The sequence below is a fragment of the Alligator mississippiensis genome, chromosome 1 (assembly GCF_030867095.1).
Source record: "Alligator mississippiensis isolate rAllMis1 chromosome 1, rAllMis1, whole genome shotgun sequence".
In the NCBI taxonomy this organism is placed as follows: Eukaryota; Metazoa; Chordata; order Crocodylia; family Alligatoridae; genus Alligator; species Alligator mississippiensis.
In genome coordinates this window covers 470,097,992-470,121,622 of record NC_081824.1, presented here as the reverse complement: position 1 = coordinate 470,121,622, position 23,631 = coordinate 470,097,992, and the positions used below count along the sequence as shown (strand labels likewise).

The following is a 23,631-nucleotide window of genomic DNA, read 5'->3' as shown; positions in this document are numbered from 1 at the left end:
CTGGTAAGTACTAGGGATGAGGGAGAGGAGGGGCTGGGGGAGGGGACCATGGGGGGACCCCTGCCAGCCCCCCTGACCCCCCTACTCAGTGTGGGACAGTGGGGGGTAGGAGGGATCACCCCCCACCTGGCAATACCCAGTGAGCTGGGGCTTTTTGTTAACAAGTGCCGGAGCTGGGGCAGATGGGGCAGCCATTGCCAGGCTGGGAGAGGGGTGGGGGATGGGCCTGGCCTGCCTGATTTGGAGATTTGGAGATTCGGCAGCAGCCTGCTTACAACTGGCTCATTGGTCTAGGGGTATGCTTCTTGGTCTGGGTTCAAATCCTGGCTGAGCCCTTTCTTAGTGGCAGACAGGGAGAACAAGGCTGAGCTATTCAATGAGTTTCTTTTTGCCTCAGTGTTGCTGAACAGGGCTCAAGATAAGTCTCCTAATGGGCTCTTAGATGGGCATCAGAGGGACACCAGCCCACCAACTATTGATGCTGACTTGGTGCAGAGTCACTTGGATGGACTGCATGTGCTCACGTCAGCAGGCCTGAATAAGCTTCAGCCAAGAGTACTGAAGAAATTGGCCGGTGTCATAGCAGAACCACTGGCACGGCTGTTTGAGCACTCGTGGCACTCGGGTCAGGTCCCGGAGGACTGGAAAAGGGCCAATGTGGTCCCCATTTTCAACAAGGGGAGGAAGGAGGATCCGAGTAATTATAGGCCAGTCAGTCTCTCCTCCATCCTTGGAAAGGTCTTTGAAAAGATTATGAAGGATCATATTTGTGGGAGTGCAGTGGGAAAAATAATGCAGCAGGGCAACTGGCATGGATTCATAGCAGGTAGATCATGCCTGACTGGTCTGGTTTTGTATCATGACAGGGTCACAAAATGCTTAGATGCAGGAGTAGAAGTCATTTTCTTGGACTTTAGCAAGGCCTTTGATATGGTATCTCATCCTATTCTCATAAATAAATTAAGAGGCTGTGACACAGATGTTTACACGATCCAATGGGTGGCAAGTTGGCTTAGTGGTCGCACCCAGAGAGTGGTAGTAGATGGGTCGATATCGACCTGGAAGGACATGGGTAGGCGGGGGTCCCGCTGGGTTCGGTCCTTGGACCCGTACTCTTCAATATCTTCATCAGTGCCTTGGATGTGGGAGTGAGGTGTACTCTGTCCAAGTTTGCGGACGATACTAAATTGTGGGGTTAAATGCACACTCCGGAGGGTAGGGAACGGTGCAACACCAAGGCAAAAAAAACTCATCGAATAGCTCAGTCTTGTGCTCTCTGTCTGTCACTAAGAAAGGGCTCATCTGGGGTTTGACCTGGACAGGTTAGAAAAGTGGGCACTACACAATAGGATACAGTACAACAAGGACAAGTGCAGAGTGCTGCACCTAGGGTGCAAAAATATCCAGCACACCGAATGCCTGGGAAGTGACCCTCTCGGCAGCACAGAAGCAGAAAGGGATCTTGGAGTCATAGGGGACTCCAAGATGAACATGAGTTGTCAGTGTGACGAAATCATCAGCAAAGCTAACTACACTTTATCATGCATCAGGAGATGCATGACAAATAGATCCAAGGAGGTGATACTTCCTCTCTATGTGGCATTGGTCAGACTGCAGCTAGGGTGCTGTGTCCAGTTTTGGGCGCCGTACTTCAAGAAGGATGTTGATAGACTCGAGAGGGTTGAGAGGAGGCCACTTGTATGGTTAGGGGCTTACAGGACAAGCCCTGTGAGGAGAGACTGAGGGACCTGGACCTCTTCAACCTCCACAAGAGAAGGCTGAAAAGTGATCTTGTGGCCACCTACAAATTCATTAGGGGGACGCAGCAAGGGATTGGAGATGCTCTGTTCATCGGGTGCCTCTTGGGATAACAAGGAACAATGGTCACAGACTGACAAGGAATAGATTTAGGCTAGATATCAGGAAAATCTTCTTCATGGTAAGGGTGGCCAGAATTTGGAATAGGCTTCGAAGGGCGGTGGTGCTCGACCCTGCCTTGGGGGTCTTTAAGAGGACGCTGGATAGGCATCTGGCTGGGATCATCTGACCCCAGCACTCTTTCCTGCCTAGGCAGGGGGTCAGACCTGATGATCTGTTGAGGTCCCTTTGGACCCTAGCATCTATGAATCTATGAATCTCCAAATCAGATTTGGCCGAATTGAATCGGGACAGTGATTTGAATCACCGAATCGAATCACTGTCCCCTGAATCAGCCGAATCTGAAGCCAATGCTAGCTGCTTTGCACAGGCCTAATAGTTTTGAGTGAATTGCTTTCATGGTTTCATAGTTTCAAACGACCCTGGCAAGGTGTTCATCCAGCCTCCTCTTAAAGACCCCCCAGGGTAGGAGCCAGCGCATTGTCCCTTGGAAATTGGTTCCAGATCCTAGCCGCCCTGACAGTGAAGTAGCGCCTACTGATGTCTAGCCTGAATCTACCCTCTGCCAGCTTGTAACCGTTATTTCTAGTCACTCCTGGTAGTGCTCGGGGGAACAGGGACTCTCCCAATGCCTGCTGGTCCCCCTGACTAGTTTGTAACAGGCCACTAGATTCCCCTCTTAGCCTTTTCTTGTGGAGGCTGAACAGGTTCAGGTCCCTCAGCCTCTCCTCATAGGGCCTGCCCTGCTGCCCCCTGATCATGCGAGTGGCCCTCCTCTGGACCCTCTCCATGCTGTCCACATCCCTCCTGAAGTGCGGCGCCCAGAACTGGACACAGTACTCCAGCTGCGGCCTGACCAGTGTCGCATAGAGGGGGAGGATCACCTCCTTGGCCCTGCTTGTGATGCATCTGTGGATGCACGACAAGGTACGGTTGGCCTTCCTGACCGCGTCCCCACACTGTCGGCCCATGTTCATTTTGACATCAATAATGACTCCAAGATCCTTTTCTGCCTCTGCACTGAGGAGAAGGGAGTTCCCCAGTCTGTAGGGCTGCTGCTGGTTCTTCCTCCCCAGGTGCAGTACCTTGCACTTGTCAGTGTTGAAACCCATCCTGTTCTCATCCGCCCACCCCTGTAACCTGTCTAGGTCTGATTGCAGCCTATTCCTCCCTTCTAGCGTCTCCATTTCCCCCCACATCTTAGTGTAATCTGTGAATTTGAACAAGGTGCTTTTTACCCCCTCATCCAAGTCGCTGATGAAGATGTTGAGCAGTGTGGGCCCGAGGACCGAGCCCTGGGGGACCCCACTGCCCACAGCCCTCCAGGTCAAGAATGACCCATCCACCACCACCCTCTGGGTGCGGCCCTCCAGCCAGTTAGCGACCCATCTGACTGTGTAGGTGTCGACGCCACAGTCCTCTAATTTTTTAACGAGAATGGGGTGAGAGACAGTGTCGAAGGCCTTCCTAAAGTCCAGACAGACTACGTCCACTGCTACCCCTGTGTCTAAGGATTTTGTGACCTGGTCATAGAAGGCACCAGGTTGGTCTGACAGGACCTGCCTCGAATGAACCCGTGTTGGTTGCCCCTAAGCATAACCTCCCCTGCTGGCCCCTCATGGACATACGCTATGATAATTCTCTCAAAAAGCTTCCCCAGGATCGAGGTAAGACTAACTGGCCTTAATTAGGGCTTTAATTAGGTCCATTCTTCTACAGCAGTGCTGAGCAACATATGATCTTTTAGTGCAAGGAACTCAAACTCAATGCAAAAGCCCTCTTCTCAATTCAGCTATAGGTTGCTCAAAAACAAAAAACTCTGCCTCCAAATGCACATGCAGATCTTGGAGAATGATGTATGAGGTACCAGTGTGTAAGAGATGGCTCTCAAATTCTGAATGTTACAGATGTCTTTTCTTCTTAGGGCAAAGGGATAGAAGACACATATTGGCTAGTTGGGAAACAAGGCTTCCTGAAACCATTACCAGAACCTCCTGACATAAAACCAGGGTAAGTATGATTTAGCTGCTGATACAATCAATAATCTTGTAAGAGGGATGCTGTGAGTTAACAGGCCCCCAAGCGAATTTGTCTTTCCATGATGTTGGTTTGCAAAGTCAATGTTGATCTTCGCAGGTAACTTTTTTCTCAGTACAAAGATGGTGCTATCATCCATAGCTGATTGTCCCTCGCTAGAGGTGGATGCTGGTGTATCCATCCTGACTTCATTAGGGCATTTGAAAATGTTAACCAAGAGATCTGATTGAATGACCTTGCAGGAGGACATATGTAGGCTCTTTGGTGGCCCCTTCCATGAGCACACTTACACGTGAGCTCCCCAGGGTTTGCTTTTGTTACCCTTTCCTAGACTACTAGAGGAGCCAGTGAGAAGCTGAGGTCTTCAGTGTCAGCAGCACATGGGTGACATCCAGGTCTGTATCTCTTTCCCATCAAGTCTCTACAAGACAACAGCTTTATTCCCCCTAAGCACCATCCCTCCTGGGGACTGAATGAGTCTGGGATCTTATGAAATAAGTAGCATGAGATAAAGTAATAAAAGACTGAATCATAATTCATCTGCAGAAGGGATCAGGATTAAGGTTGCACAAGTAATCTTAATGCTAGCATCTCCTACTTTTTGAGTGCTTGATTTTGCAACCTGAGCATGCTTTCCTCATAGCTTTCGGTGTGTCATATATACATGTCAAGACATGGTGTGTCTAGTGAGTAGCACACATGACTTGGAGTCAGGAAACAGGCCCTGCCTCTAACTTCCTGAATGATGTTGGGCAACCTGGAGTCTCAGTTTCCTCTGTGTAAAGCAAGGAAAGTACCTACCCACTTTGGGAGAGAATATAAAGTACATCCAGCTTTTGCACCTCTGCAGCCACATCTGAACTTCAGAGGGACTGTGTGGGTTTTGTGGAGAATTACACTTGGGCCATGGCTTGCCAAGTGTCTACAGATCTGTCTGTCTGAAAAACCTGTATGGAGCCTTTGGTTTGGAGGCATTTTCTTACTCCATAGGCCACAGCTGTGAAACACAGAGTAATTCAGGACTGTGCAACTTCAGAGGAGCTGGGTGCTACATGCTGTGGCCCCCTCAGGCCCCACTGCCTTACCCCCGAGGGATAGGGGCAGAAAGCAGATACTGGAAGTGGGAATGGGAGCCCGGAGATCCTAGCCACCACAGCAGCAGAAGTGATGGGAGGAGTAGCTCCTGGGCAGGACGTGACCAGCTAGACAGCCCTGGAGCCATGCATTTACTAATGCCACCTTGTTTCTTTTCCATGGAGAAGGGAGGACTTTGTGGAAGTCAGGCCAAAGAACTGTAAGAGAGACTAGGTTTGAAGCCTGAAGGCTATTATTTATCTGGCCAGGTAAAAGAAGACCTGCCCTGAATGACTTCAGGTTGTCCAACAAGGCCCACAAGCAGAAAATGCTACCACATTTCCTGTAGGAACAGCCTCAGAACACCTCATTGTGCCTACATTTCAGGTACCTGAAAGCTTTATAGAGACAGCTCTGCCCTGCTGAAGAATTCAGAATAGGTTTGCAATATTCCAAAGTCAGTGGAGAAAGAGGCAATTCATTTAGCATTCAAGCAAAGCAAATATTTGAAGCAGGAGCTGTGCACGGGCGCCTGCTATTATCAGATTGGACTTGGACAATATACGGACCCTCAGAGCGTAGACGTGTGAGTTGGCCATTCACATCCACAGGACTGACCAAGAAGCCATTTCCTGGCCTATCTGAAAGTGGTGGTGTTCTCCACCTGGCGTCTTTTGGAAAGATTTTCACCAATAGCACTTTGAGCAGAGGGACGAGACAAGAATTGTCTCATTTGCTACCATCTTCTCATCCCTGCTGTCCCCTGAAGTGACCCACTCTGTTGCACGTTCCACGTCTTTCCTTGCTAGGCTCTGTCTTGAATCTCATGCACTTAAAGTGGGAAGGATCCCTGCTCCTTCCCATGAGGACGAGGGGACTCTTTTCCTATCTCCTCTCTTATGCAAGCTTCCAGCCTTACCTCTAAACACGTGGCCAATTGGAGATTCATAGCCCAGGCTCTTGGCCCTTCATTCATGCGCTGAGTTGCAGCCTGAGTGCATCACCGGGACCACAAGTGGGGAATAAGGTTCACAACAAGAGCCTACAGGAGACATGGAGGGCCACCTAGTAGGTGCCTTAGGGGATTCAAGCATATAAGTGAGACCCTATGCTCCCTATGCTCAGATCTCTGAAAAAATGGTTAATGCATAAAGTGGACGAGTCCTCATGCTCACTGCTTTTTTGCCTTGGATGTAAAGCTAAGATGCTAGCAAAAAGGTTAAGATTTCTTCAGGGATCCAAGCAGGCTGGAAAGGCATCTGATAGGTGGAGCAGGACCAGGCCCTCAGCAAAATAAGAGGAAGAGGAGTTGCTTTAATGAAGAACCCCAATCTGGCCCCAACCCCAGGACAGGAGACTCCTAGCAGAGTGCCCATTAACCCATGCCCATCACAGTCCTCCATGCACTTCTTTTAGCGGATGTCTTTATCAGTCCTGCTGTTGAGGCAACCCCAAGTTGCTGCTCTTATGCACACTGGAAAACTGGGTCTTGAACATAGTGCCAGGGGTCTTCCTCACTGCCTCATTCCCTGATGGGTATGTATGGAGTGGGGGTGGGATGTGGAGGTTACTGCCTTAGCAATGAGACTGAGCTCTCTAGTACCACTGGGGTAGACCTGCCCTACGTGGTATCGGTCCTGCACAGATATTTAATCATCATTGACTCGCTCTGAGGAATTGTGTGGGCATCCTATGCAAAGCAAGCCCTGCATACACTCGGCTACACCAGGGTATTTTACACTCTGCATCCCAGGAACCTAACTAAAAAGAGAGGTGAACTACCCTCTCAGCTTGCCATCAGGGACCAAGGGGATGAACAAATGGTCAACTGGCTGCAAGCTGATGCACAGGCTGTCCGTTTGTCTGCCGGTGAAAGCTAAACTAGCGCATAAAACAGGGTAAGGTTGCCTTGACTTGGCTTAACATGGTAACTGTCCACCTGTTTGCACTTGCACTGAATCATGGCACAATGACAGATTAACTGTTGTCAAGAGGGTTTTAAGGAGAGTCAGGAGGTAGTGTTGAGGAAGGTCATGGTGAACTTCTCCCTCTTGTGAGGCAAGCACTGCAAGCAGGTACACATGGACAGGTACTGACCATCAGATGCCATGCAGTAAATCCTTGCCCCTTTGTAACTCGTTGCAAGTTGATGGTTTGCCCGTACTCTCAGTAAAAGCACCCGAGTATCAGTGATTCAGGGTGAGAGATGCTTTGTGAAATAAGGGCTCAAACAAAGCCTTGGTCAAAGGGGCTTCACTTCATTTTGTGGAATTGTACAATCACAGACTCAAAGAAGTCAGGCTGGAAAGGGATCTCCAGAGCTCATCTAGCCCAAACCTCCTCCTTAGGTAGGATCACGCCTATCCAAACCAGCCCATACAACCTAAACTGTTCGAAAAACTGCCGTCAACCCACAACACAAGACACAAGACCCCAACAGTGGTGACCTTAGGGTTGTTGGGGTCCTGGGCAAGAGAGTCATTTGGACCCCCTTAGAGGTATGTACTCAGGTAATTATTAACCCACCTCAATTATATAATGGGTCTTTTTAATATTCTTTGGGGGAATTAGATAAATAGTCAAGTGTTAAAATGGAAATAGAGCCACTTCCTTGCAAAAACTTCACCCCCACAAAAATTTGGGTCCCTTAAGTGTGGCGGGCACCTGGTTTGCCCTCCCCTAAGGCCGCCACTGACCCTAACCTGTCACAGGTAAAGCAGGGGGACCACAGCAGCCAATGTCCTGCTCCTATGAAAGGCTGCTAATAGGTGGCATAGCGCCTGGGCTAGTAGAGAGTCCTTACGGTAGCAAACATAGATGTCCTGCTGGCGAAAACGGAGACAAGGTGATGAGTGGATGACCAGACTGACTTCAAATGATTCACCAAACCATAAGCTATGCTGTAAAAATACCTGGGTGTCTATTTAACATGAATATTAAGTGCCATCATGGGGGCACAATTCTATAGGGGAGGTCCTGGGTCACAGAGTCCAGCCCCCAGCTATTGCAGACAGCCGTGGTGTATAATCCCCTTCATATAAACTGCTCAAGCTCCATTTTAAGATCGCTGCAGAGGGCATTTGCACAGTCAGGATGCCTTGTACTCTGAAGGGACACAGAGGGATCTTCCAAGCTTCGCTTAGGTACTTAACTGTGCACGCTTAAAAATGCCGGCCAATATTTCAGGAAGGGATGCAACTTTATAGACATCATTTAATTACACCGTAACAGTTGTAAAAACAATCACATAATACCATTTAAAAGACTGAGGGAATAAATGTGATTGTCTAGTAATTAACCCCAAGCCAGACGCACATAACTAATCCAAGAACAATAAATGCTCCTACCTAATTGGAAGTTAATTGATATTCAAAACCCTCCTCATTTAATCTCAATTACTGGCTTATGTGAGGCATATAATTGAAAGCATTCTCCTCCGCTCCCATTCCCTTCATTACACTTTCCCACATTTATAAATGCGTGAGGAGAATTGGAGAAGCATGCATTTCTCTTAAAGTTAATTGCCGTGGATGACTTTGCTCATGCAGGGCACAAAGACATTTAATTAAAGGAGAAATATATTCAAATTAAGATATGGAATACACATTTGCCCCACCAGATCTCCAAAAAGTCACAGGAGCTGGAAGGCTGCCTTTAAAATTAACTTTACATCGAGCTATTTGAGGTCCATATAGCTGCACTGAATCTATAAAGCTTACTGGAAATTAGGAAAGTCTTTGTCATGCTGGTTTTTAATAGTTTTGCTTCAATAGTGGTCCCACAGCACTTGGAAAATGCAACATTAGTGCTTAGACTAGCATCTTGGCTTATACAATAGGAAGACTTCATTTCCACAGTTTAACCCCCAGGGTACCAGAGCAGATCAGAGACCCCAGATTTCATCTGAGATCAGAGCTCCAAATATTCCTGTTCAGTTTATATAAGAGCCGATAGGCTACAAATGGAGACTTTGTCTAGACTCTGATTATGATGATGGTGACGATAATGCTGTTGTGTTGGATTATTGTATGATTATTGTATTATTATTGCATTGTTATGATCATTCTCATATCATAGTAACACTCAAGGGCCCTGTAGCCCCGGATCCCACTGTGCCAGTTTCTGTCCAAGCCCAGATAGCCCGTGTCCCAAGAAGTTTGCAATCTACTGAGAAGGCAAGAGACAACAGCTAGCTATGGGCAGAGGGATGAGGGCATAAGGTAACAGGGAGATAATACCAGCCTCCATGATAAGCAGGGATCGCAGCACGCTAGCACATTTACTGCTGCCAAGAGGGTTTTTAAGTAAGGAGGTAGCTCCATGGATGTTAATGAAGAACTTCTCCCTGTTGTGGTTTGGATGGTTTGGAAACCTAATGAGCAGGTGATAGAGGCTGATGTAGGATGGCCAGAGGCAGGAGGCAACCTGTCAGCACTGAATGAGAATCCTTCTGATCCAAACAAGAAAAGACACCAAACTGGAAACCTCTAGCAAACGTAAGCCTGGACCTTGTGCTGGCAGAGGGCTGCATTTTGCAGCACATAGGAAGGATGGGCGCTTTAAGTCACTTCTATGCTCCCTTTGTCCTAGGGCCAGCTTTCTGCTGACAGAAGCAAAACCCTGACCCATAAGCATTTGCTCCAGAAGGGAGATGGGTGCGATGACATGGTAGATCTGCTGACTTCCATGTTCCCAGGTCTATCAACTCTTTATACCATGGGTAGGTGTAGGTCTTAGTCCCCTGACGAGGTCCCTTGCAAAATAGAACTGCTTGCAATAGTAAGCACTACCCCAAGTAGTCAGCGTGTGAGGCTCAGGACCCCTGACTCTGTGAAATGTCACTGTCTACTCAAGTAAAATGATATGTAAAATGAGACTGATATAGGTACAGAACTGAGGCTGTGAGCTATGCCACTGGAAAGCATTGGACTCTTGGAGGAGACGAATGTATATCACCGACAGCAATTTGCTAAATGTCAACAACCTTCCCTTGGCTGCCTGTGGTGGGGAAGTTCAGGCTGTGGTCTGCAGTTCAGTTTTGTTATTGAGTTCCTCCTTCTTTGTGTGAACTTCCTAGAATAGTTCAAATAAGCAATGGAAAAGAGCCATGAGGTCTCCCTTTCGATCCACCTAATAATGCAAACTTGTTCTGTACCCGATGATCTTGCAGCCCCTACCAATTATGAAACGAAGTTTTCAAATGTGCCCTGCCTCTCAAAACTTGCAAGACGTTTGACTGAATTTCTTAGGGTGTAGATAGCAGGCTCCTTCATCTTCTAACTGGATTTTGATGTGAAATGAGGCAGGGGTCTTAGCTGTGTCCCCAGGCCTTCTATTACTAGAGATAAGATTCCACCTAGATAAGCTGGAGAAGATGCTGGTTATGACTACTTCACACCATGGTGGAGTATTTCTTCCCTTCACCGAATTGGTTTATGGACTTAGGGCATTTGGGGGTTCCTATAAGCTCTTTGGATTGTAGTAATGACACCAACAACTTATTTTCCCTGTGTTGCAACAGTGGTGGGACTCTTCCTTGATACTGTGAGCCTTCATCATCAGTCACCCACCAACTATCACTTTGTGGTTGAATACATGAAAAACACTATACTTTGGGTAACCATTCAAGACTAGTCTGTTAAGAATGTAGTCCAGCCAGCTAAAAGCAGGAGTGAAATGGGTACATGGCCTCTGTGCTTATCGCATGGTCTTCCTTGGAGTCACCAGCTATAACTGCAGGTGTTAGTTTAACTAGTGACACTGTATGATTCAGGACTGCCTGCCCTAGAGATTGCTTCTTTCCCTATGGGAAATCATAACAATGGAGACCAGCAAAGGTGCTTTTTTGACATTACCTCGGTTTGCATGTCTGAGGGACACCACTCCAGGTGGACAGTTATTTGAACGCACTCCCTTTTGCCACCTCTGAGCATCAGAGTTTGCCAACCAGAAGAGTTGCTGGGCACCAAACATTTTTGACCATGCCTGGGTGAAATGGGTGTGACCCAAGTCCTCATCTGTGCCTTTCCTGTCTTTCTCATCCCCACCCCATTGAGCTGATGGCTAGTATGAAGTCAATACAGTTTTCTTCTGTGGGCCATTCAATGTTAACATTTTATTTAATGTGTGAGACAGCCTGATGCTATAATGATGGGACTAAAATAAATAATGGGCAAATCCCAAGGCTCAGTCTTAGTCCAGATCCCATTTGGTCAAGAAAAATAAGCCAGACTTAGCTGAGAGACCAAGAACAGGCCAGATATGGAGAACAAAATGCCAACAACTTGCTACTGTAAAGAGTAGGGGGCTGGACTAGATGACCCTGCGAGGTCCCTTGAAGCCCTGTTCTCTTATGATTCAAAGGGCAAGTTGTGGACTGAAACCCAGGTCTCCAGCCCCCAGTGCTAGTACCCTCTCCACTGGACTACACTGGCACTTCTACTATCTGCTGAAGAAGCAGTTTCTTCATGTCTGTATGGATGCACATTGGCAACATAAAAAAGGAGGAGGCAGAGGCCTATCTGGAATGGTTTGTACCCTGGACAGATGCTACAAGGAGAGGTATCTATGTGGCCAGCAGCCAGAGGGTTAACACAGCAGCCATTGGGTGCATAGACTCTCTATTAACCTCCGACTGTAGCCCCCGCAGAGGATCAGCCCTTACAGCCCACTGACCACGGCAGCAGCAACTACTGTCTGTGCCAATCCCTTCTCCCAGGACACAGCATCTCCCAAGCAGTGTGAGGTTGACAAGGGACACAAGCCACCAACTGCCCCATTGTCAAGGGCAGGCCTGACCCTAAATATTACCAATTCTAGTCACCAGTGGCAAGGGACAGCCATGAATTCAGTGGCACAGTAGGTCAGCATCCCCTTTATATTAACACCTGGTGCTTGTGCCCAGTCGCCCACCCCTAGTGATGCTACTGGGCAAGGTGCGTTTCTGCTGCACCGTACCTGTCCAGTGGCAAGGCAAGGACTGTCATTCTGGCTCTTTCCTAAAGCATGACATTCAGTTGCTATGCTTGTGAGTGGGAAAGAAAGTGTTTGTATTATATGTAGCACTGAAAGCCTTTTGTCATCCTAAGAAGGCTGAAATAAGGCAATGGCATCCTGACATTTCGCAAATTGCCTTTATGTAACGTGGAAGGAAAGCTTTGTGAGGGCATCGGTACATTGTTCATCTCCAAGCACCCCTAGAAGCCCTGTGCCAGACAGGTTTTTAAATGACGGTGGGGGTTTGATATGAAAAGTGTCTTTCTGAATCCCTAACGCGACGGCACAGTGAAGAAAATGCAGGCGACAAATCATGACGTCACGGCGGGGTTTGGAGAGAGCAATTTTGCTCCCAAAAAAGCAACTGCTTCAGGAAAAGAAAAATCAACCATGACCATACAATGAGTCATTTCCTACTGTGTAGGGCTCTGCGACTGGCACCTCCAAGGGTCCATGCCACTATTGATGTGCTTTTGGTAACTGTTCTTTCTAAAAGAAGAGCCACTGGAATGAGTAGAGTTAGCAAATCACTGCCAGGGTCTCAAAAACTAAGCAGGATCTGAGAGAAACAACATACTGGATGGAAAACCTTCAAGGGGTGTATCAGTGCTTCAGGGGCTGCTGCTCTCCTCCGTATGCCAACACCTAATCAATGCTCAAAGCAGGTGTTATGCTCAGTGCGAAGCATGGCCTTTTGCATGAGATGAGGTTCTGGATGCTTGTGTTTGCTTGAGAAGCACAAAAATTGGTTTATTTGTATGCTCCTTCTGAATACTCAGCCGCCCCATACTCGACTACCTGACACTCTGCTGCTAACACACTGCCTCCACCCCTGCTGATAAGGTCTACCGTGCTGCGTACATCGACAATACGAAATGCTGGAGCACATTGAAATCTGAGGCCGTATAAAACAAACACCAAGACAGGCAGCAAAGGAGACAGTCCTGACTGCTCTGGACTAAAAGGCTTGGGGTGGCCAAGTGAGCTTGATGCAATGGTGCCGTGTAATTGAGGCCTAATGCGCTATCCGGGACTCTGTGTTTTGACTCCCATATGCAGTGCTGGAGACTAAGGGATCCTATAATGGAAAACGAGATTGAAAGAGGGATAGAAGAGGTTGGTAATGGACCCAATGGATTGTGGGTCCAGACTGAAAACGTTCTGGCTGCAGGGTGCAGACAGGCAGGGTCCTGGGTGCATTTACACATGCTATTAGTGCGATGCAATAAACTCCAGTGCAGTTCTCACAGGAGTTTCTTACTCCTGGGTGCTGTGTTTGCATGTGCGCCCGGGACCACAATACATTGAGCCCGGTTGGAACAGCCCCGGCTGGCAGGGGGCCCAGGGCTCAGCCTGCCAGACTGGGGGTGCTCCAACCCAGGGGCTGGCCGGGGCACAAAGGTGCATCAGCATGGGGCTAGCTGGCAGGCAGCCCCCTCACTGCAGCACCCTCATGCCCCGGGCCAGCCCCAGCAGCATCTACACATGCATTGTGGTGCACTAAACACCACCACCATAAGATAGTACTTGTGTTGACAAACACTATCCTACAACAGTGTTTATTAGTTTATTAGTTATTAGTTTATTAGTTTATTATTTATTATTTACTGCAGCCTAATAGGGCCACACGTGTAGACTCCAAGATGTTAGTGCAAAGCTAATTAGTCAGCTCCGCAGTAAGCTTCTTGTGTCAATGCCCCCAGAGATGCTGTGTTGGGGGGGTCTGCCTCTCTTCCCCTCCGAGCTGGACCATTACCTTGGTGGTTACAGATCTCCGTTAACCAACCAACGTCCAGGTGATTTTCTAGCTTTCAGAAAGCAATACTGTAATTTCATTCTGGCTTCCAAGCATGTCCAGGAAAAGGGAGGAGGAGAAATCCTTGACAGCTTCTGTGCAATTCCCATGAGCTACCCAGTAGGGTGGAAGTGGGTCTGTTAGGAGTGACTGGGAGACTGGGCCCCAGAGTCTGTGATGCTGGCTTGGGGAAATAAAAAAGAGGCCAAGAAAAGATTTTGAAAAATAAGAGCAGCTACTGGCTCTATCAAGCAGGGAGTGTACAAGAAGGGTGGCCTGGAGTTCATAATTCCTTCTCTGGGTGGGAAAGCGGCATATCCCACTGTCTCAGATGCAAGGAAGTTCAAGCAGGGGATTCTCAGTAACAGTGACTGAATGGGCTTTTCATTAGGGATGGAAACTAAACCTTCCCCCCGCTGCATCCCATATGAATAGCCAAAGGAGGTCATAGTGCAGTCATGTTGTATCCGATCTCTGAGTGCACCAATCAGCTCTTTGCTAGCTCTTCTTTCAGCCGTCTTCCCCTAATGGGGAGCTGATCGGCGTGCTCCCTGCTCTGCCAAACAAAATAGGCAGCTGAAGTGCTTCTTCTTATGATTACATTGGGGAAAGGTCAGCATTGCCTTGGATTCCCCTCTCTAGCTCGAGAAAAGAGAGGGGAGGCCACACCGGTGGGTAGGTCAGAGCCCATCCCACCATCGCAGATGAAACAAGGTGGGGGCGAATCAGCTGCACGTGAGGTCTCTGCACTGATCTGGAGTAGGAGTAAAGTGGGACAGGTCTACATCTGCCACTGTATACCCTCACCAGTGCAGAGCACAGCTGTGCCACTGGGCCCTGTCTGCCTCTCCCCACCCAGCTGTGCAGTGCAGGTACATAATGTCTCTGAGGACCATCCTTTCCACTGCTCATAGAAAGCCATGGATCCCCATATTAGCCCAAGAGACCAAGGTATATTTTATGCCCTTTTGCTCCCGGTTCTGTGCATGCAACCTTGCTCTACAGCTTAGAAAGTGTTTGTAAAAGAATGAGTTGTTGTGGCCTGTGGGTGATGCAGACCAGGGGTGCACAACCTCTGGTCCATGAAGCTGTGTCATCTAGCTCACAGGGCTCTCCAAGAGTCTGGAAATTTGGCTGTGGGGAGCGGCGATGGTGTTAATTGCCGCTCTCTTGCTGCCAAAGTCTGGACCCATGGGGAGTCCTGTGCGCTGGATAACATGGCCTTGCATACCAGATCATGCCAGCACATGGCCAGATCCAAGCACACGGGATCAGGCTGGTGTAGGACTGGGCCCCACAGACTGACCTCCGATGGGATCCAGCCCATGGATCCACCCTGCATCACTCATCTGGCCCATGGAGCCAAAAGGTTGGGTACCACTGATGTGAAAGACTGTTCTTGAACTGGGACTGGGACTGGGATTGCAGAACAGAAAGAGGGCCTAGTTTGTAAGGGCTCAGCCTTTACCCAGAGGGCTGAAATGGGCTGTTTCTGGTAGCCTGAAACAGGAACAGCGCTCCTTTGAAAATGCAACCGCAGTTGTGAGCACCGAGGACTTCTGAAAACTTTGGCTGTAGGCAGAAATGTGGAAGAAGCCCTAGAGGGGAGTGAAATCCCTGGGGGGCCGCATCTGCAAAGGACAGAGCTTTGGAGCAATTTATCTTTGTTCTTTACTTTGACGACATAGGGGAAAAAATAATTGGCTAGGTTTTAATCTCATTATTTGTGGGTAAGTCACAAGTAGCAGCATTACAGTAAGTGGTGCTCAAGTGGGATAAATTGAGGGTAAGTGAGATCCAAATCGCAGCCAGCATTTTCTTTCTTTGCTCCTAGATTTTACATTTCACTCTGTATCCATGGAGATTACAGTCTGTTCTTTATTGCAGATGATGACAATGAAATGGTTCTTTTTCTAATGGCCTATATGTTTACTACAGGTGTAGTGCTCATGGGGTACCCCCTGAAGAAATTGCAGTGTTTAAAAAGAAGGCGGCTGCAAAACTCTTTGGTAACAGGGCATAAACCTGAGGTAGTATCTATGTGCCGTTGCTGTATAGTTGTGCTCTTTAGTGTCTGCCTCTGTGTTATACTCATTAGCTTTGGTCCTACACTTCTTTGGTTGAAATGTGTCTAGTTCTGTTAGAAGGCCCTGAAATCTGATCAAATGCAGCTGAGAAAAGCAACCCCATTTGTACAGAAACAAATGGGGTTGGTGAGAAACTTCCATAGCAAGAGAGAGGGTAAAGAGCAGTGGACACGTTTACAACAGTGGAATATAATACTATATCTGCCTTTGATACGTTATCCAGCCACCGACCTCTGTGTGCTGTGACTGGAAGGATCCCTGGTAAATATTAAGACAAAGCTGGAGCTCAAGCTGTGTGGGAATCTGTGTTCCCGTAGCTGTTATTTTATTTAATAGCTGTCTCCTCTCAAGAACCATGCAACTACACGCATTTCGATTGAATAGAAACTATTTTAGAAAATCACTTCAATAAGCTGATCGAGATTTGTCTTGCAACCAATTTAGCTTCTGTTCCCATGGGAAGCAGCCTCAGAGCCTCATTGCTCTGCTGGTTAGAAACCATCATCTACTTTCCAGCCTGGAGTTACTCATAGCTGGTGTGTACCCATTTGTGCATGTGCCAGTATTATTCTTTACCTTAAACAACTTTTCCTCCTCTCTGGCATATACCTCCCTAACATCTAAGGATACCAGTCAGATCATCTCTCTGTTTTCCCTTTGAAAGCACTTTGTATGTTTAGTTGAACCGTGTCCTCTTACAAGCCCGGCTCTCCATTTTACTGAGCCTCCTAATGGTCCCGGTCCATTTTGAGTTCATTCCTTGTGAACAGGAGTGATGAGACACATACACAATACACTGGATGAGGCCTTACCCATCCCTTGTACAATGGCATTAACACTTTCTTGTCTCTGTGGAAATATCTTGACTGATGCATTCTGGGATTGCATTTGCCTTCCTCCTAGCTGCATCACTTTGGTGGCTCGTAGCCATTCTGCGATCATCTAGTACATGCAAGTCCTGCTCCTCCTCAGTCATTTCCAATACTCCCTGTCCCCACAAGAAAGTTTATATTCTGGTGAAAGAGCATGTAGGTGGTACAAATAATGATGTGGGAGGACATGGCAAGAGGAATATGAATGAGCTATATGGAAGGAAGGTCCAATGGCTAGAGAAATAGCCCAGTCCCAACTCTGACTTCCTGTTTGACCAAACTCACTTAGACTCTTTGTGCCTCTGTACTCAATTTTTAAATGACAGGGCACCATGAAGATAAATCAGAGGTATTCAGATACTGTGGCAATAGAGGGATCAGGTTAGGACGTACGGTAGATAGCACACAGTAGCAGCAGCACAGTGCGGCTCAGTGTGCTGTAGGCATCATGGCAAGGGATGGACTTTTTTTGTTCAGGGAATTTGTTCCTGAGGAAGAGGTGGAACAACAGTAAAGGCCAGTGCTGGTGGCAAGGAGAGATGACAACATTATCAGGGCTAGTTGGCAGCTGCCTCTTGCATTGCTTCATCTCCACACTTTTCAGACATGCAAGCCAACCATTGTGGCTCACTTCTATCCAGCCTGTTCACTGAGGTACCTTCCACCTCACTACCCAATGTCCACCAAACTCTTCCTGGTGAGCCTTCCTCTTAGCCATCCCTACCCTCACCTCCTCACAATCTCCCATGCACCCTCCGTGACTTTGGTTTCCCCAGCGGTGTCTATCCAATGCCTGAACTATAAGTTCATCACTGCATCTGTTCACTCCACCTAGAATCCTGGTTCAACTCTTCTACTCACTAAAAGTGATCCCCCCCCCCCCTTTTTTCCCTTCAGATTTGATCAATCCAATCTTGTCCAAATCGTCAGGTGAGAATCATTCGTAGCTCTCACCTTGACTATCTGACCTCTTTCTATGAAGCTTTGCACTTGCTGAGTTGCATCAAACTTAAGCTGCTTGTGCTGCGCTTGCAAGATCCCTCCTGGCCCAGCCTCATTCATTTTCTCCAGCTCAGTACCAAAGATTTCCCAAGGAGTCATTTTATATGTGGTGCCTCCATGGGTCTCTCTCCATATCTGCCTGCAGCTGCCTGGGGAGGACAACCAGGGCCTCAGAAATTGTGGTTAACCAAGGGCTACGACTGAGATTGCTTTTCAGAAGTGCTGGGTAGATGTAAGGGTGCCACACAAGTCTGGAAACATCAACAAAGGATGCTCCTGGTCTCAAAGAGCTAGACGTTATGTGTCTAGATCCGTCTTCCCACTTACCCAGATGAGAAGAAGTGGGGTTGAGTTGATTTTTTGGCAACAGGAATTCCCCAGGCCCACTCAGGAGGTAGTGCCACCTCCCCTGGAGAACACAGATGTTATAACTAAGTGGTCCTGTCCCATCAGGGAATGGCAGAGGGAGAATGAAACACTAAAGCAGGCATGAGACCAACTGGATGTGATGAACGCCAACACAGTTGTCCATGGCGGGCCAGTGAATTCCCTTGATGTGAATGACTGTATTGTCAGGGAAAAGAGCATACAGAAGTAGTCTGGACAAATTTTCTTGTTGCACAGCCTTGCCAGAAATGGCGTGTGCAGTCACAACTCTGGGTCACCTCAGCCATGAGAAACCCCTGGACCAACTTTCCAGCTGACTCTACTGGCTCACAGTCCACCAAGAAGTCATGGTTTTCTCTACAGAAAGTCCCATCTTCTCTGCCTTAATGCCTGAATTGCTGACTCCTTGAGTCAAAAAGGATGGATTTGTCCCCTCAACCTGGGTGGACAGCTCTTGTGAAAGAACAGAAAAAGATACAGCTGGCCCTTTAGAAGAGCGGCTAGGAGAGTACCAGTACATATTTGTATTACTTGATCATGTTGTCAGAGGCCTGGAGATGAACCTTTGTGTTCCCAATGCAAAGATCATCATTAAGGAATTGCTAAAACTCTTTGCCAGGGAACAATATCCTGGGAGATGCTGGTCTACCAAGGGAGTAATCTGATGCTCTGATTCAGGTGGGTGACAAGAGACGTTCTCAAAAGACTCACGGATTTAGACATCAGTGTCTCATCCTCAGATGGACAGGCTTGTTAAGTCATTCACTCAGACTCTATAAATAAAATTTTGAAGTTCACTGGACCAAGGCGGTACCATGTGAGACCCTTTACAGGCTTTAGAAAGGCCAGTGCTTTTTCTAAATTCAAGGGAAACCCTATGACCTAGGTTGATGAGCTGCTGGCCCATCTAGCTGAAGCTCAGTATATTGCCACACTGTCTTTTTGCCTGCTGGACAACCTACAACCTTCCAGTGGCTCTTGGACCCCACCACATACAATCCACTGTTCGTCTAGGTGTGGTCACATCTAGAGCAGATTGAGGCCAACGTCCAATCTCTGCAGGAATTTGGGCTAACCATAAAGCCAACTAAGTGCAAAAATCAGAAAGTTGGGAAATATATGGCAGAAAGACATGCCAGACTGGATCAAGGATGGCAGCCTTTCCTAAAAGGCTTAGAGGCATGTGAGAAGGTCTTGCAGATGCTAAAGGACCACCTGTGCAACAAGTGTTTTCCTATATGGCCTGGCCTTTTCTAAGGAATTGTTTCTACAGACTGACACTCTGGAAGCGGATGGGAACAGTATTTTTACAGAAAGAAATGGACTGAAGCCCATTCAAAGTGGTCATGGACTGTGCTCCTTCAAGATGGCTTGAATGAAATGGAAAACCCACAGATCCATAGCACATCTGGTGACATTTGTCCTGTTAACCCAACTCCCCTGCAGTACAGCAGAGGACTGCGAAAAGAAACTAGAAGGCTGATCTCTTTTCCTCGGTTGAGGGAAGCTGGACATTGACTCTGGCTGCCCAGGTTCAATCTTAAAGGGACTGGCATTTGAAGGGGTGCACACGCCGATCCACACAGGATTAACAAATTGTTATAAACCCAATCAGACCTAGCCTACTGCATCGGTGAAAGTTTTCAGGCAATGGAGGAAGGATTAAAGAGGGGAAACACCTCCTTGATTGCACAGCAGGCAAGGGCAAAGGCTTCTGTCCCAAGCTTTGGTGAAGGACTTTATGATTCCTCATGCCTGATGACATCTCCCTTGAAGAGACTTTCTTTGCTGCACAACCATGGCCATCGCCTACTAGGGACTGTTCTGTGAGCCCTATCCCTCCGCCATCCATAACCCAGACGGGTGGATGCATTTGGATCCAGCCACAGAGCTAAGTCATAAACCCCTAGACCTTGCAGGCCTGAGTCTAGGCCGAGGGTCAGCAACCTCTGATAACTGGTGAGTTGCTGCTTGCAAGTCAGCCACTGCCGCAGGCCACTGATCCCCTCCAAAGTGCCTCAGCCCTCCCTGCTCTTTCCCGAGGTTTGTTCTTTTGCTTGCATAGCCCTCATTCACTGCCCACTCCCTGATCACTGAGTGCTGCCAACTCCAGTGGTCAACAGTGATGGGGAGTGGCAAATTTTGTGGTGAAGGTAAGTAGAGGCTGAAGTAGCAGGGCAAGAGAGCAGTCCTTGGCACACAGCAAGGAGGGCTGGAGTGGCAGCAGGCAGCTTCTGGGCTGCAGAAGGGGATCAGCAGGAACACGCAGCGCAGGGTGGAGAAAATGCCCCCACCTCCATGTGCCACATCAAACCTACGTGGGCTCTATATAACTTCTTTTGCAAGCTGTAGGTTGCTGACCCCCAAACTAGTCCATTACATTTCAGGCACAAAATCCAGACCCCGTTTGGATCAATGGGAGCATGCTGCTGGCTTCAGCGTGGTTGGGATTTCCTCCCAAATAAAGTTTGAGAAATCAAAGGTGTGTATGACTCAAAGACGCTGCGTCTGTATTACAGCCTCCTCCTGAGGGACCCAGGGGAAACCAGAACATCGGTCTTAGCATCGTGCATACCATCCTCCTGCTTTTGCTGTTCTAAAAACCTCTGGATGTAAATGTGCTTTACACAGTGCAGATCAACTGGCTTCCTTGCATGTATAAATGGTCAGGCTAGGACTCATCCTAGAGTTCTGAGAAAGGAGGGCTTTGTCGCATGTTAGGTTTTCATTGAGGGGCTGAGGATAGGAGCCCCTAATTCTAGAGCGGTCCCTCCTAAGCGTTACCCCACTGGTCTGTATATAGTGGTCCACTCTAATTAATTTAATCTTTTGAGTTAAGGGTAATGTGCTCTATGAGCTCTTGATACAGCCACCTGGTTGTCTTCCAAGAGTCAAATGCAGCTATGCATGCTCTGCAACAGCGCTGTGCAATCCTGCAACATTGCAGTGCAATGCACGGCATAATGCAGCCAGACAGAGAATGAGGATTTTCTAGCACCACTGATCGCAGTGCAATTTCAGGCAGTGACTGGGGATTACAAAGTCTCCCCTTTGCCAGGAATGCCCCAGCTCTGAGCAGAGGTGGCTTCATGTCGGGATGAACTGAAGCTAGAAAAGCAAGGGTCTCAGGCCAAATGCTGCCAGTGTTCAGCTCTGGGATTCTGGTCCAGGCTCTTATCAGGGCTCACTTTAGTGTTGGGAGGCAAATTCAATCGAGGGTTTTCTCTCCATTTCCGGAGGTGAAAGTCACCCGCAGGCAGATGGCCAGTACAGGGACTGGGCACTGCATAATGGGGAATAACACCCCTTTGGCATTGGTGGGGAGACCATCAAAAGATTCTGGCTGTGGGAATTAATCCAGAAACTTCAGAACCCAAATACTTTTATTCACTTTCCGTTTCACCACCATCTTTTCCTCCTCCCTCCCCATCTGCCTTTCCCCTCTCGTATCCTACTTGATTTTCTCACCCTCTAAGTATGCCAATTCTCCCAGCCACACATCAAGAAGGGGATGCTATCTTTTTATACCTTTTTTTTTTATCCACCACCCAGCCACAGTCATCACACCACCAAAAAAACCCCGGAAATCATAATTCCCTTTGGCCTAGTTTCTTTTGCGGTCGCTGAGGTTTCTAAGTCAGTCAGCAGCTGATTTGTGAGGGCCGGTGACGAGTGGCTTCAGCTGCCTGTGATGACGCTCGGTGAATGAGTTTTTAGAGAAATCCCCATGCTGGCTCCTAAATCGTAAATTATGGGGGTTTATGCGTTTGAAATTGTTCTGGCTTCAGTAAGCTGCTCCCTGAGGATTTGCCTTCAGCCCCCTGTTCAGTCACTTGTCCTGGGCTCACACGGTGCTCCCACCTCTCCCCCTTTTTGGAGAGGGAAGGGACACTACGGATGTGCTGGGCTTCATGTTAGTGCAAAGCACTTAGCAACCTTCTCTAAGTGTGCCATGCTCAGTCTGCTTGAACCACCGTTTCCTGTGCTATGCAATTGTGCCTCATGCTAGACAGCACGTGCAGTGGTTCGAGTATAAGGCAGGAAGTCTAAAATTCCCCATTCTCTTCCAGGCTCTGACACAGACTCACACCCTGGCCTTCAACCAGTCACTTATTTTTTTACCCTCAACCCCCCACTATTATTATAGTGTTATTATGGAAATAACACTATAATAATATTATGGCATTATTATTTCCACTATTATGGAAATAACACTATCATAATAAATCTGTGACCACCAACGGACAGTGAGGCTGGCACCAGGCTCGGCTCTGTGGCCCCTTACTGGTGGCAAGCATATATGAAATTGGATCCTCCTGCCCCAAAAGGATGGGCCTCTAGTAACTAAGTCAAGGGCGAATCTCAGCTAGCTGGTAGCAGTATTGGCCTAGTGACACATTTAGCTAGTAGCAGTATAGGCTTAGGACACACGGGGGAATCATTTCAATATAAGCAATAGGAGCCTGCTGTGACAACATCTGGGTTACAACAAGTAATTCATGTCTGTGAAGTTCAGTGAATCCTTAGGGATCAAACGCTGTGTACGATACTGTTCAGTACAATAGTTTCTGTAGCCTCTCTGTTCCTGTGAATGATGTGCCAGCCTCCCCACTTTTCTGGTGTTTGCTCATGGCTTTGTTTCTGATGGCACCCGTTGCTGCTGAAGTTGGTTAGATCAACTGTCACGAAACAGGGCACGGTTTCCTGATGCGGACCGCTTGGATTCACCCCACTTTCTCTATTTTACAGGCAAAACTGGCAAGAGACCCTGACCAAAGAAATCAAGATGGCGGTGAGGGACGCAAAGAAAAACACCATCAAACGCAAACTTTAACGAGACTGGAAGCAAAAAAAAAAAAAGGAAAAGGAAGTGAGGGCTACGGAGGAGGAAACCGAACTTGGATGCAGAAAAGAACTATCCAGGCATGGGGTCACGGCACTGCAGTCAGCCGTGCCCGAGGATTGTGCTTCCCTCCACTTGCTACTTTCTTCCAGTCTAGTGGAAGTAGCCCATGAAATAACACAAGGAAATGAACCCGAGGAGGTAGGCAAACCTTGCCAGTCATTTCCAGTTGAATATCAGGCACCTACTAGAGGCTATATTTATATGGGTCCAACTCTGCCTTTCAGGAACAGTCCATATAATACATTCTATATATATCTTGTTACAACCGGCCTTTCTCCTTATAACTTGACCAAGTCCTAGTGCCAGTAGGAAGTTTTCCAATAAACAGAGACTTTTTTGTTTTGGTGTTGGAAAATGTGGGTTGGATCAAAATCAGCACTTCCAGCAAGGAAAAAAAAAAAAATCTGGCAAGAAAACTTCTGATTTTTTTTTTTTTCCAAAGAGATGCTCTGAGCTGCGTTGTTTGGTTTCTAAATGTCAGCTCAGACTGAAACGCTCGGTTCCAAATTGACACTTCAACTGAGAATGTCATTTTAGAGCGGAAAGGCCAATTCAAAATGAAACATCTTGATTTGAATCAATATTTTGTTGCAAAAT

General features: G+C 47.7%; 1 protein-coding gene across 1 annotated transcript in view; it reads left to right on the top strand.

Annotated features, from left to right (window-relative positions):
• The window catches only part of GUCY2F (guanylate cyclase 2F, retinal), a 64,904-nt gene extending 41,501 nt beyond the window's left edge, over positions 1-23,403 (top strand). The window contains exons 17-18 of the mRNA XM_019479387.2: positions 3,803-3,888; positions 22,878-23,403. Coding sequence (XP_019334932.2) covers positions 3,803-3,888; positions 22,878-22,962 — 171 coding nt within the window. The 3' untranslated portion in view covers positions 22,963-23,403. The remainder of the gene's footprint in view (positions 1-3,802; positions 3,889-22,877) is intronic.
• Positions 23,404-23,631: the final 228 nt, after the last annotated feature.